We start from the raw sequence: 14,022 nt of genomic DNA, 5'->3' as shown, positions 1-14,022 counted from the left end.
TGATCTGGATGTCACCTCTGCTTTGCGCCAGACTGACTGCCGAACCCAATACGGTCGTATCTTCCATCTTATGGTAAGTCTCGGTAAGCTATAGATTGATCATACCACGTTGGACTTTTCTAAACGCATCGCTGGTCGCCAATTCGGAACGGACGTCGAGGCACTCTGAGACCAGACTCGCTTCAATATCAGCATTACGCGTCTGGCCCAAATTTACCACAACATTCAGCATTAAAGCTCATCGCGACATGGACAAAGATAATGTTCGCAAGGTAGGTGTCTTTCGTAAGGTAGGAATTTTTCGCAAGGTAAGAATCTTTCGCAGAGTAGGTATCTTCATCGAGGCATCTTTCGCAAGGCATCTTTCGCACGGCCGTATTCAGCTCGATGAAACCAACCAGAAGGAGCATGTCAGACCCATCTTCCCCCAATGCCTTCGTCTTCAACCACCGTCACAGCCACTTCTCAAACCACGCAACAACCTGGGCCAACGCCTCATCAGCCGCACTGGCCTCCTTCTCCTTCCCCGGCGTAGCCCTAACCGCAAACCCATGCGCACACCCCTCGTAAACCCTCACCTCCAGCGCCTCACTTCCCTCAAGCACCTTTCTCAGTTCCTCCACCTTCCCCCCGGGCAGCGACATATCGTCTCCCGCATGCGCGAACCCCACTTTCACCCCGTTCCCCACGGCACCCACCACCTGCTCGACCTCGAACCGCGCCGGATGCGCCACAAACACGGCGTCCACCAAGCCCCCCTGCCGCGCAACATGCAACGCCTCGTACCCGCCCCAGCAGTACCCCGCGACGCCCAGCTTCGCGCCCGCGCCCAGCGCGCCCCGCACCGCCCGCACATACGCCTCGCAGGCTGTCGTGCACGCGGTGCTCTGCGGACTCGCGCGCACGAAGAACGGGATCACGTGCCGCATGGCGCGCGCCAGGGCCCAGGATTTCGCGAGCGCGCTGGCGGACGCCGAGGCGAAGGTGTCCATTAGTGGTAGGATGGACGGGCTCATGCCGCCGCCGGGGATGATGTCGGGGACCAACACGGTGAGGTGGGTGCGTGCGGCGAGGGCGTCAGCGAGGAGGAGGTTGTTGGGCAGGAGGTGGCCGAAGGCGTCGGTGAAGAGGACGATGGTCGAGGCGGGGGTGGGATTGGCTGGGGATGCCGACGGGGGGTTTGCGATGTAGGTGGGTATGCCGTGTAGGGACTCCATAGTGCCGCTGGGCGTGCCGGTTGCAGCGCCGCCGCGGAAGCAGTCGGGGCAGGACATGATAGGGTGCGAGTGCGAGGGTGTGGTGTTGGCGGTGCTCGCTCGGACTTGTTGGGAAGCACAGCGCTCGAGATGGCGGACTCGAGCGTCAGCTCCGGAAATAAGTACCGATGCGGTTCTAGAGATGCTTACTGAGATGTGTCGCGCAGGCACGCTTTATGTGCGTGCTGCAGTGACATGCGCGTGCTACACAGCATACCCAGAGCACCACCCTCCGATCCTCCATCCGTACAGTATCTACGTTATCACACCCGAAAAGGTGCAGAATATCAGGCCTCGATTGAGAAAGAGTCACCGCGCGTATGACTCTTCTAGGCAGCAAGTAAGCTGCAGCGTAAGTATGGCGATTAACCGGGGTCGACGTTCTGCGGTCAGCCTCGTTACGCCATGGTACACCGAAAAGGGCGCCGCACGCCCTTCCCTTCGCACATTGAAATGCATGTAACAGAGAGATACAGATGGCGTGGAAGAATGACGTGCAACAGAGAACTATACGCGCAGCAGAGAGAAACGCGTGTGCAGCAGAGGAAATCACCTTCATTCCCACCCTCTAGACTCCACTTCCCACCCCCTCATCCTAACCTCCCCTTTCCCGTTCCCTATCTCTTGCAGGACTACTTGTGCACCCACCCCAAAGACACACAGCCCCCAAACCCACCAGCCACCAACAACCCCCCTCCAACGCTGCTACCGCGAACAAGCAAGATGCCAGCGCGAACACGGCTAAAAGCGGGCCTTCCCTCCCGAGCCCCGCCAACCCTTACTCGGAAAGCTCTAGGCGCCGTAGAGATTAGCGTGCGTAAGCAGCTCGATGTTGATTCGCTGGTGAGAGTGAGGCTAGCATTTTGCTGTGAGGTAGGTGTAGAGTGGAGGGGTGAGTGTGGGTGGTGTTAGTTGCGGGGGTAGATATATGTCCGTTGTCCCGCCTGTGCGACCGTGATCAGGTTCGTTTGGGTAGCCACGTGTAGACGTAGTGTTAGGCAACGACTCACGAGACCTTGGTCTCAACGGGGCAAGTGCGCTTGAACGGAGGTGCAATTGCAGATGTGCGGCGTAATGGCTACAGCAGAGAAGCTTTGGAGACTACAAAAGATCTCGGTGGGTGGGTGGACGTGCATGAGTATCATATTCGTCCATCATGCCGCCCTGAGCTACTGTTCAGCAACACAGGCAGGGTTTAGGGTATGCAAGTTACTATATACTATTACAACGCTCATATGTCACAACGCTAAGTTCCCTCAACTGCCCTCCCGCTACTGCACTCATTGACCGCCGCTCTCGCTCCCCCCTTGTTCCCCATTCTGTTCTCTCTTGCTGAATCCTTGATGATCTTCTCCGCCTCAGCGATGGCATCCGTCCCCACTCTCCAACTCCTCAGAACAACGCCCTGCTCGCTGAGAATCTGCTCCGCGCGCGCCCACCGCTGGCGCCACAGCTGCTCGCGCTTATTGACGTACTGGCCATCGGCGGTTTGGTTGACGCCGGCGCCGTTGAGGCCGAGCGTAGAGCCGGTGCCCGTGCGGTTCAGCTTCTCGCGTTGGGACGTGGTAGAGAAAGGCGCGGAGGTCTGCGCGGAGGTCACCTGCGGGCGGTGCGGGAGCGAGGGCGCGTGTTGCCACGCCGAGGACGCTTTGTTGCCGACGAAGGATGCGGCGACGCCGGCGGGGTTGCGGCGGGGTGGGGGAGGTGGGGGGGCGGTCTTGCGGGTGCTACTTTTGGAGGAGCCGGAGCGGATGCTGGCGGTGTCTGAGGTGTCTTGGTCTTCGGGCGACCAGGCGGGCAGACTGTTGTACACGGAGTAGAGCTTGTCGCGGGCCATTCCTGCGTAGCTTTGATTACTATTGTCGTACTGAGGTTTTGTGCTGTAGTTGGGCTGTGGTGGTGCAGGGCGATTTGAAGGTGGTGATGTGGGTGCGTTGCTCTGTTGTGATAATGGACTGGGTTGGCCAACCATGCGGATTGTAGACGAAGGCCGTCGGGGACTGGGCGGTGGCGGCGCCCTCGAGCCGGTCGTTGGCAAAGATGGCATCTGAGAGCTTTCCGTCGTTGAACTTCGAAGGGCAGTGGGCTTCTTCGGTGGTGGAGGTGCCGCTTTCCCAACGTTCAAACTCGTCGAGGTCCGTTGCGGTTCTCTGAAAACGTCCATGTCTGTCTTCATGCGTCGTAGTGGCCGGGCGCTCTCTGGTTCGTCGTCTGAAGAAAGGTCTATCAGATTTGCTACAGGCTCTTCTTGGGTTGTTTGGAACGACTTCCGTGTCGGCAGCCCAGGCCTGTTATTTGGGTGGTCTTGCGGCAGGTGCGGCATTGGGCGCTTCTGTTCCTCTTCCTCAAACTCGCGCAACGAGGCAGCTATCGCGGCCTTGAGCTCAGGATCATGCTCTTCAGAAAGAGCACGTGTCGCGCTCGCCGGACTAGGTCCTTCTGGGATATTGAAGCCACCGCCACGTCGAGGTGAAGATGATCCTGACGCTGGCCCAACCGAAGGGTCAAAGAAGCCACCAGTCTCAGTAGTCGTCACATCGCGGATAAAAACAGCTGCGACGCGTCCTGGATTCTCAAGGACAAAGTCAGTGTAGACTTCCAGGTCGGCCTCTCCACTGTCACCAATCAACATGAAGCGTCTCTCTGGAAAGTCTCGAGCAATCTTGTCCAAAGTAACCTTCTTTCGCTCTGCGACAGGCTCAAAGATACCTTGCATCATACCACTGTACTGCTTCAAATGGAATGAGCCGGGTGGCAATCCAGCCATGGAGAAGTACGCGGAAATGACCGGGTACAATTGCCAGGGTGAGTTCGAGACGTAGTGGAACTTGACACCCTGTTCAGACATCTTGTTATACCACTCCTTGACGCCATCAATAGTGAGATCGCTCAAGTCACGGATGAAGACATTACGGAAGATCTCTCGCGCACCACTGCTGATGGCTGAGTGTTTAATCGTGTCATCAATGTCGCTGATGACACTGATTCCCGTAGAATCAGTGACTAAGACCTCTTCCGTAGCCGACAGCTGCTCGGAGGCCAAGATTCGTACATGGGTTGGTACAAAGTCTAGTGCGGCCGTCATGCTGAAGTGGCCTGCCGTGTTGGTGTAAATAGTCCTCTGTTTTGAGATCTTGTCATTGTAGAAGAATACGCTGATCGGAGTATTCGCCATAGGCATGGCGAGGAAGTGCCGTAGTCGAGCCATCAGGCGCGCATTAGCCTCTGCAAGCTCAGCCGGGCTCATGTCTGCTGGCTGATTCCATGATGCTCGCCTCTGCAAAGGGGTGATGTACTCATCGTCGCTTCGTAGTGAACTCTTCGACTGACTGTGAGCCAGCTGATGTGGGACTTTGCTTCCTGTAGTGCGGACACTGTCGCTGCTCTGCGTGCGGTATACCTGTGTCTCATCCTGGTTGCTGCGATTGGGTCGCTCACTGTATGCGCCCTTTGCGGCCGCTGCAGCTTCGCGTTCGCCTTTCCTCAAGATCTCTTCTGCCTCTCTTGCCGCGATGTCCTCATCACGCTGTGATTGGAGCATCTGCGCTCGCTCGCGAAATCCGACGTGGTTCGGGCTCGGGTCGCGGCTGTTCGCGGTCGAGTTCGAGGTAGACGCTCCGGCAGGCGGTGCTGACACACCCACCAGCTGGCGTGCCAGGCCAATGAATAGTCGCTGCTTCCTGCTCATCGGTCCCTTGTGCGGCGAGTAAATCCACCCACGGACATCAACATCCACAACGGCGTTGTCGTCTTCGTAGTTGTCCCACTGCTGCTTCCAAAACTCGGCATCGCCGGCGCCTATCGAGTCCCGTACATCTCGACCATCACCAGATGTCTCCTGTATAGTGCCCGGCGCTGCCTCCGGCTTCCGCTTGATGTGCTTGCGGGCATAGCTAGGGAAGAGGATCATCTCCTCCTCACCGCTGCGGACGATGGCAGCGTCAGGGAAGCTGCCCGGGGTATCGTCCTCGTAGTCATAGTTGGCTTCACGGCTGCTCCAGCCAGGCGCATATTGCTGCGTGTACGTCTGCCGGATCTCGTTCGCGGCCTTCAGATAGCCCGCCAGCTTACGCCGGCGACTGCCTGACTCGGCGCCCTGGTAGCTGCTCATGCTACCGTCGGTGCTCTTTGCCAGGTTCCTGCGTCTCAGCCGCGCCTCATTTTCGAGGTAGCCGTTACCGAGGAGTTTGCGAGCGTGGCCGCGCAGGCGCTGGAGGAGCCCCGCCTTCTTGCCGAGTTTCTTCGCCTGGCGGTAGACGATGTACTTGTAGATGCGGGACTGCGCGCGGTGCTTGAGCGAGGGAAGCGTCTTCTGGCGTAGTTTCGAGAGCTCGGCGCGTGCGCGTGCGCGGGTGTGGGGGAAGAAGAGGCGCAGGAGGGAGGCAGCGCCTTGGACGGACGGGGCTTTGCGGCGGAAGGGTGATCGCATTCAGGCAGCTCGGGCGGCCGCAGCTTTCTGTGGAGAACCACGAAACACAGAGGCAAATGGGATGCGGTGCGCTGTTCCGACCTGATGCGAAAGCTTGAATGCCATCCCTCAGACGTCATGTCCCATGTCCGTGCCACTAGTGCTCGTGGTCCAGAACATCCACAGGGCTGCGCTTGTCCGTCACCCGAGTCTCAACTGTGCTTGCACTGAATACGACATGTGAATTCAAGTAAGATTAATTATTGTGACACTAAAAGAGTGCTGCATCAAGAGACTTGGAAAAGGTGGGCACATCCTTCTTCAGCGCCTCGACAATCTCGTCCCAGATCCTCGACCCCAGCTCCTTCATCTCTTCCCCTGCAAGCGCAGGTGGTATTGGCTGGATCTGATCACTCTTCCAAAACCTCCCGTGGACTGACTCGCCTTGCGTTGTTCCACTCAGAATAGGATTCGCTCCCTGTGACGGCGACATCATCAGCAGGAAGATCAAGGCAGCGGCCACAATGTAGATGCCGGGAAAGTAGTGATCTCGCCCGAGATCAGTCATGACAGCTCCAGGACAGATTGATGTGATGATGACATCCGCAGAAGATACCTCGCTGGCGAGCTTGTTGGCGGCATACATCAGGAAAACCTTGGTGAACTTGTACTGGCTGCCTTCCTTGAAGTTCTCGCGACTGTTGTAGTGCTCCAGCACACTTGGCTGCTTTCGCACTTCAGTGGGCACGACTGCGCTTCGGTGGAGACCAGAGTTGACGAACTCTAGCACGGGTATCTTGCCGGTATAATGCTTTGACTGCTTCAGTTTGGGCAAAAGAAGGACGCCCAGAAGTACACTGGAGAGCGTGTTGACTTGCAAGTCCTCTTCCCAGCCGTGCTCGCCCGTCTGGTAGGATGACCTGTGCAGGCCAGCGTTCAGAATAGCGATGTCGAGATGTTCGAGCATCTGTGCACGCTCTGCGAACGCAACGACACTATCGTAGGACATCATGTCCAGCTCCCATACTTCCAGCTGATCATCGCGACCGAGTCGTTTTGCTAACTCGTCTTTAGTCGACGCGCCCTTCTTCAAGTCACGCGCGGCGATGATGACCTTGGAAGCTCCCAACGTAGCAAACTTGTAGACAGCTTCTTTGCCAATGCCTGAAGTCGCTCCTGTGACAATGATGATTCGGCCGCTGTAGTCTTCAGTCGTGACCTTGGGCGGCGTGATCCATTTAGTCTTGAACATGCGAAAGAGACCTGCCATGGTGGAGATGTAGAATGTGGATCGTGAGGAGCCTGGGTGGAGAATGAGAAGAGATGATCAAGATGTGAGCTGCTGTTCCATTGCAAGAGTATATGGCCCTTGCGATACGTCACTTAAATAGTTTCAGCTCCCACAAAGCACTGGTCCGCCGTCGAACGTTCGTCCGTTCGCGGACCGCGCGTAACGTCGTTGATCGGGAAGCTGCACGGCAGGATGAAGCTCGACAATCGCTGCTAGCCCTGGCTCGTATACGAAGCAGGAAGCGAGGGTTGGAAACGGAAGTGACGAAGGCCTCCAGCATGCCAAGCAATTTTAGCTTCGAGGTGCGTCAACGACCAGCGAACAGCAGCGGCGGAGACGAACAACAACGCGCGCAAGCCTCGCCATGCTGGCAGCACCTCCACACACATTCCGAAGCCGCTGAAGATCCCCCACGTACACGCCCCAAACACTGCGACACGCCACTGCGCCATGTCTTTCCCCAACCAACCCCACGGTGGCCCCGCCGGTGCTCCCCCGAACATGGCTCAGAACTTCAACGCCATGCTTCAGCGCTCCGTAGACTCTCCGCAGCCCGAAAATGCAGTGGATATCCCGGGGCAAGCGTCCTCAGGTCCAGGTACGCCTCAATGCCTGCAGGCGCACACACGAGCATGCGATTAACGAGCGCGAACAGGCTATGGAGGCGTATACAGCACCAGCGGGCCGCCGCCCTCAGGCCCCCCCGCCCTGGGCGGAGGAAGACCGTCGGGGCCGCCAGTGATTCTGCCCATCGATCTCCCACCACAGGCGTTCCTGACCTCGGCGATGCTGCTGGATATGGTTGACAGTAAGGGACTCCGCGCGGACACACTGGCCGCAACAACTGGCTGACACAGCTACAGAGAAAGTTGACGTCCTGCTCCGCGATGAGAAGGAGTACATTGGCATCCTCCGCTCCTACGACCAGTTCGGTATGCAACCGCCCGCCCGCACTTGTCCTACATGCACGCACTAACACCCCCCAGCAAACCTTGTTCTCACAGAATGCTACGAGCGGATAGCAGCGCGCAATCCCGACTTCGGTACCGATCCCACAGAACCGGCATGGCTAATACACGACGTCAAGCTTCCTGGCCTTATGACCGTACGCGGTGAGAACGTTACAATTTGCGCGACAGTAGACCTCGACCGCGAAGACACACCGCGCGGCGTCAAGTTCGCGCCCGTAGAGCAGGTTAGGACACTGGCCGCCCAGCAGAAGGCGGACAAGAAATCGGCGGATTCACGGAAAGCAAAGGCGCTGAAACAGGCAGGCATTGAGCCTGGGTTCGGCATGGCAGCATAGAGATGAGGGCACGAGGGTAGGGGCGAGCAATGGCAATGACGAGCAGAGCAGAGTTGAGGGACGAGCAAAAGCTCAGTAGCACGCGCGTAGCGCAGCTGTCTGGCACGAGTTATGAACTAAAAGCTTTGGTGTGGACCGCACAGCAAGGCCAGAGAAAAGGGAAAGAGCTTGGATAGCTACGCGGCTTGTCATATACATCAATGATACCAGGACCCAGATGTCCAACTGCGATGCAACTTCACCTCTCAACACCTGCCGTGCCGTTCTTCTTACCTTGCAGTAGCTACACATCACCATGCTGAATCTGTGCGTCTAGGCGAAATGTTCGCAAATCGCCAGTGGCCGGGGAACGGCTGTGCTCATAACAGGGCAGCAGAACTCAAACTCTCCGCAGAAACACCGACCATGCATCGACTTCCGTCTCTCTAGACCTCGCCACCCTGATACCGCATATCCCGCGGACCCCGACAACCCAGTCCTCTACCCCCCGACTGGCTCTAACCCTGGCTCTGGCCCTATCCCTGGCCCTGCTGCATCGGAGCCAGGCGTGCAGCTGTGCGTTCCTGCATGCATGGCATCCCGGAGGCTCGACCGGCGGGTGTGTAGCGAGCGGGCGGGAGCGTTGCGGCTCCTCAGTACCTTGCCGCAGCGGGCTGGCGGGGTGGCGCCGCCGGCGAGCATGGAGTCTGTCTGTGCGCTGCTGCGTGCCTGCGGGTGCTTGCTGCAATGAGTCGCGGCCGGGGGCGGCGCTGGGCCAATGGCGACAGGTATGGTGTGTCTGTGCCTGTGACTGCTGTGATGGTGTAGCAGTGTGCTGCAGGGCAGCTCTATGACATATGTGTACGGTGTGGAAGTAGCGGTAAGCTCGCGGCGCGGTGGCTTGTTGCGGAGATCGCTGCCCAGCGGTGTGGGTATGGCAGGTCGTATTCAGGGCGGAGGGGGTCCGGAGGTGTGGACCGGGTCGCTGGGTGGCCTGTCGTAGCGGGCGGATGGGGCCGCGTAGGGTCGTGCCGGGGCGCAGGTGAAGGACGAGGAATCTGGGGGGCTATATGAATCAGGCTGTTAGTGCTGCGGACTGGTATCTGTCTCGCTTGCTCTTGTTTTGTGTGCTGTCTGCAGAGCTTGCTGGGCGGCACACCCATGCCAACGACACAGAGCTCTGAAGCTGTGCGGGCCTCCTATACTGTATTTTCAAGCGTAGTGTTCTTTTGCTCTTCCATTTGACCGCGGTTTGGAAGCCTCGATGTAGTCCTGATTGTGTAGAGAGCTCACGGTCCAGGAGACTGGCGACTGCATTCGCTCCACCGATCAGGGCCCTTGCAGTGTCGATTCTAGCGCAAGCCTCCATGTGTCTTGACTAGCAGAACGCGTCGAGGCGGACGACAGCATTGAGGAGTAAGCGCACCAATGTACTGAGACTCCCAATAACTTCGGCTCAATGATCTTGTTCTTGGAAGGAGCGGCGCGCCCCTGGTGGCCGCTCGAGCGATCGAGCTGCCATGAGATCAAAGAAGCGCATCATCGATATAGCCTTTCGTTGGCTGGAGACGGCGCGCTGGATGCAAAAGCGCGTGAACAGGGTTCGAGCATCTACAATATAGGGAGGAGGTGCCGAGCAGATGGCGTGCGGGCTTGTCCTTTGCCGTTGCTGGACGAACACATAGTGGACTTCTCCATTGGCCTGCTAGAGATAGCAGAGGAATATAGGTACGAGTTACTATCCAGCACAGTAAGAGAAGGTCCGACGCGTCCCTGACTCCAGCGTGGCTGCTTTACTGGGATTAGGCCGTAACTAAACTCTAGGGTACCAGTGTTTGGTCGCGGTCTTGTCCCAGCAGCGAACGTCAGTCCATCACACTCCTTCATCGTGCTTCGGCCTTCCCTCATCTATCCGTCCTCACTGAGCCTATCTATGTACTTTGAAGGCCATCCACTGCACCAACGTATTCGAAGTCACGGCATATGGCATGTGTAGGCCTCTGCCACTGAGCACAGCCACCGCTACAGATTGCCTCGGAGCGAGGATTCAGGCGGCCAAATCCTTCTGGCAGACTCTGTCCGGCCCTACGACTTCGTTGCCGATGGCCTCAGATGCCAACATAATACCTTCGAGACTTGATCGACACACTACGAGGGGACACCAGGAACTAGGCCAAGAAGAGGCAGGAGCCGCTCAAGATCGCTCTTGTCTGCAAAGCAGGGATCACATGCATCGGTCCCTAGGCGTTCAAGACATATACTGGTCATCTGGAACACCCATATCACGGACCGCCACCGTAGTTGTGAGAGTGGCTGAGAGCTCAACGAGTAGTTGTAAGTTCGGACAAGTGCTGACAGGGTTCAAGTGAGAACAACAGTATCTTCAACCGGGAGGTGGCGCTGATTGCAGACTGGATCGCCAGCGATTAAACGATGAAAGTAATGGAACGACGACGATCGATAAATGATGCTCGGTTTCCCGAAGGGAAGACATTTGAAAGATGCTATGCAGCACAGGAATATTGCTACCTTACACGCGTTATGTATGGAGACCGAGGTCACACCCAGCTACGTACCATATGTTCCGAAAGAGGACGAATCTTGGGCCACCCTGTGTAACCGAAAACCTTCGCTTCCGCGTCACTGTGGGTTTGCTCCACCAGCTTCCCGCGATACGTGCAATCTGCCGCCGAACTATCGATCTTAATTCATATCCCTTTCTCAAGACGCAGACATCTTTAGCGATATTGTCTCCATCCTGATGGGCTCAAAAACGCCCTTCAGCATACACCCACAACATAGTATGTTCTCTGCTTACTGTCGCTCTAGGGTATCTCTTTCGAACGCCATGGAATCCTTTCACTCGCTGTCTCGTTTCGTAACCATACGGACACTATTGCGCAATCATGCGACACAACGTGCTGTCGTGGCTTTTACACATCCCGGATCGGATCATACGGGCGGGTCTCGCTTGGCGAATATTCCGAACGCTGAGGGCTGGACGACTGCTGCGTGCTGCTTTCCGGTGACTGTGTTTGAACTTGCATCGGCGACCCGGACGACGAGCCCTGCATTCCCTTTGTCATACTTCCTTCAGCTAAGCGTCCATCATTAGCCAGCGTTCCACGTGCAACCACCATGTCTCCCGGTACACCATGGCATGCATATACAAAGCAGGGTGTTCGCACGTACTGTATTTGCGTTGGATGTCGCGTAAGAGCTGCGAGACTCGCCACTTAAGAATGATCATCTCGACTGGCGGTATGCCCTCAGCTTGCAACCTTCTGTTGATCCTCTCCAGCAATCGGTGCTTCTCATCTGAGGGTATCAGGATCCATCTTGTCCACTCTTCGTGAGCGTCGGCGAGCTGCTTCGCTTCGTCCTTCGTTATGAACTATTCTCGTCAACCCCACGCGTTGGTCCGGAACGACACCCTGCAACTCACGTAGAACCGGTCCCATTGCTCTCTATTGTGCCCTGCGGCAGCCCTGGCCTCATTTACAGTTGCATTAATCCGAATACTCATGTTGGGTTGGGTACCCTAGGTCGGCAGTACCGATTGAGGGGAGGCCGTAAGATTCTGGAACCACGAGAAGCCTGAGGAGCAAGAGATTTTAGGGCACAGCGGTCGACTCCCCGCTTCCGCCTAGTCTTGGCGGGATTTGTTTTTAGGGAAAGCCGATGTAAGTGACAATGACGGTCTTCGCAGTGTTTGGGCCTGAGGTGGTGGCAATCGGCGGTGGCTGAAATGCTTGTGCGTTGTGTCCGAGTGGTTGTTATTGGCAGGTCCATTGGTGGTAAGAACGGCAATTCCACGACTACATTGTTTTTCTACGTTTCTTATGCGAGACGTTGCATCTCGTGTCATATTGCTCCGGTCATGAGCACGCATCTAGGCTCGATATAGCTTCCAGATTCGACGGTCAAGCAATGCCGCCTGTAGAATCGCCTCGGCACGGACGCAGCCTCTTCGGCTTTGCTCCTTCCTTCCTGCTTAGAAGACGATCAAGCTTGCTTTTCAGCTAGCGTCTGCCCTGGAACCGACAGGCGTGGCACAAATACATAACACTTGGGGTCCTGTCCACGCCTTTGCGACATTGCCTGATCTCGCTTGTCCGCCAAATACCGATCGTTCGCGGCAGCCAGGAAGATGATTCGTATGGTCACCATTGATGCCCAAGGACGGGGAATTCAGTAGGCGCATCCGGTTACGGTCAGGTAGATCAGCCGCCTCATCGGGGCTCGGACGAACACGCATTGCACCCCGGCCCGATCCTTTAACGTGCGGCAACTTCAAGGGCCATCCTTGGGCGTAAGTCGTAACACCAAACACCAAAAGCCTTTGACGAGGGCCGATGCGCATCAATCTCTTTTCTTTCAACCAATGTCTCACTTTCTTTTTATGAATATCAGACGTCCGAGTGTACAGCGCGAAACAAGTTACGTTCCTTGCTTCGTTTGGTGGAACATCATGCATGAATTGTAGCCAAATTCTGTATACGACACATGCGGCCTCATTCACTCGGTCTCATTATCCGGTTTGCATACGATGAAATTATCACGGAGTCAATATTGACATTACTCACAGCCACTGTCCCAACATTGGTGCTAACTAACTTAGTCCATTGCCTCAGGGGAACGCAAGGCCCGTGAGCCTCAGATTACCTACCGCTTACAACAGCCACCCGCAACGGGCTTTCTGATGTAGCACGCGCGAGCCAGATCCCACGTCTGATGACATACAGTTTTGATCCCATGGCGTGCATACGTGAGATCCCGTAACACTGCATGAGAAAGGCTGAGAGGATTTTTCTTGTGACCAGATCATCGACGCAGCAGCAGCACATGGTACCAGAAATGGCAAAGCGCCGGCTTCGAACTCCAGGGACTTTACTTTTGGAATATTGATCGAACCATCAAGAGTCCTGGAAGCCATATACGGGAGTCGGGGCCGCTCGACTAGCGCTATTGAGGTTTCGCAGCATGGTAGCACACCCGGTTCTGCGGTTCAGCTGGCTGCATTCCATGCGCATACGATCCTGTGATAGCCCAACATGACCAGGTTACGGGGTCGTGGAGCATCAAAGACTCTTCCACAAACAGCATAAAGTTCGCTCCGCAATTGCTCCAGCGTGTGGAGCAACTCCGTTGGGTGGGATTCACTGTACATCATATCCCCATGTGGCAATTGCTCGTCAGACCCACGTTCGCACCTAATTCTGGCTGTGTGATCCTCACCGGATCACTGCAATTAATCGCATCTTTGCGAGCCTTCCTGCCTGCGAGCCGCTCGTTCGAAACATACTACAGCCGTCAAGCGCGGTAGGCGTCAACGCCTCCGGTAAAAGAAACACACATCCGCCCTCTCATCAACGAACCTGCGCACATAATCTCTTCAGTCTGCTGTGGACATTAGGGCGCGCCTTATTCCATCACTGCTTCGCCGTTGTAGTCGTTGTGCATGCTCCCACCGGCCGGCCTAGAATCGCATCCCTTTGTAATCCCCTCGACATGGACTCCTCCGCAGACCCGCGAGATCGGAAATACTGCCGTCGAAGGAGCATGTTGATTCTATAATCGGCGGCCGCAGATTATTCGGGAGCGATCCCTCGTCGATACAAATCTCCGAAGCGCCGTCAGCCTTGCATTGCTGCCTTACCTGCGTGCTCTTCTCCGCAGCCTCGCATCTCGATCACGATAGTTCCAGGGGCTGGGTTGTGCAGATGGCCGTACATTTGGCGATGTATCGGGAAAGCAGTGACGCTCTGCACAGGCATGTTCG

The 14,022-nt window shown here is 56.6% G+C and overlaps 5 protein-coding genes across 5 annotated transcripts; 2 read left to right on the top strand and 3 right to left on the bottom strand.

The window, feature by feature from the left end:
- Nucleotides 1–128: 128 nt before the first annotated feature.
- On the bottom strand, nt 129–1,467 carry C7974DRAFT_32885 (dienelactone hydrolase). The gene has a single exon (XM_046139041.1). It carries the CDS (start codon nt 1,272–1,274, stop codon nt 453–455), a length of 822 nt encoding a protein of 273 aa, XP_045993875.1. The 5' UTR covers nt 1,275–1,467; the 3' UTR covers nt 129–452.
- Nucleotides 1,468–2,398: 931 nt separating this feature from the next.
- C7974DRAFT_465258 (uncharacterized protein) lies at nt 2,399–7,187 on the bottom strand. The gene is made up of 3 exons (XM_046146291.1): nt 5,978–7,187; nt 3,415–5,586; nt 2,399–3,195 (listed from the first exon to the last, which is right to left on the bottom strand). Exons 1-3 carry the CDS (start codon nt 6,932–6,934, stop codon nt 2,503–2,505), a joined length of 3,822 nt encoding a protein of 1,273 aa, XP_045993874.1. The 5' UTR covers nt 6,935–7,187; the 3' UTR covers nt 2,399–2,502.
- Nucleotide 7,188: 1 nt separating this feature from the next.
- Nucleotides 7,189–8,496, top strand: C7974DRAFT_400423 (uncharacterized protein). The gene is made up of 4 exons (XM_046142504.1): nt 7,189–7,553; nt 7,611–7,763; nt 7,819–7,887; nt 7,942–8,496. Exons 1-4 carry the CDS (start codon nt 7,406–7,408, stop codon nt 8,259–8,261), a joined length of 690 nt encoding a protein of 229 aa, XP_045993873.1. The 5' UTR covers nt 7,189–7,405; the 3' UTR covers nt 8,262–8,496.
- A 1,203-nt stretch (nt 8,497–9,699) lies between these two features.
- Nucleotides 9,700–10,644, top strand: C7974DRAFT_378766 (uncharacterized protein; the record flags this gene model as incomplete). Its single annotated transcript, XM_046140424.1, has 4 exons — nt 9,700–9,968; nt 10,065–10,104; nt 10,187–10,574; nt 10,607–10,644. The coding sequence occupies 4 exons, from the start codon at nt 9,700–9,702 to the stop codon at nt 10,642–10,644; spliced, it is 735 nt and encodes a 244-aa protein (XP_045993872.1).
- A 529-nt stretch (nt 10,645–11,173) lies between these two features.
- On the bottom strand, nt 11,174–11,766 carry C7974DRAFT_415944 (uncharacterized protein; the record flags this gene model as incomplete). The annotated part of the gene is made up of 3 exons (XM_046143939.1): nt 11,174–11,337; nt 11,433–11,634; nt 11,686–11,766. 3 exons carry the CDS (start codon nt 11,764–11,766, stop codon nt 11,174–11,176), a joined length of 447 nt encoding a protein of 148 aa, XP_045993871.1.
- Between the last annotated feature and the right edge of the window lie 2,256 nt (nt 11,767–14,022).

The sequence above is a fragment of the Boeremia exigua genome (genome assembly GCF_020726555.1).
Source record: "Boeremia exigua strain MPI-SDFR-AT-0100 chromosome Unknown C7974scaffold_10, whole genome shotgun sequence".
Classification (NCBI taxonomy): Eukaryota; Fungi; Ascomycota; class Dothideomycetes; order Pleosporales; family Didymellaceae; genus Boeremia; species Boeremia exigua.
This window is presented reverse-complemented; position numbering and strand designations above follow the sequence as displayed.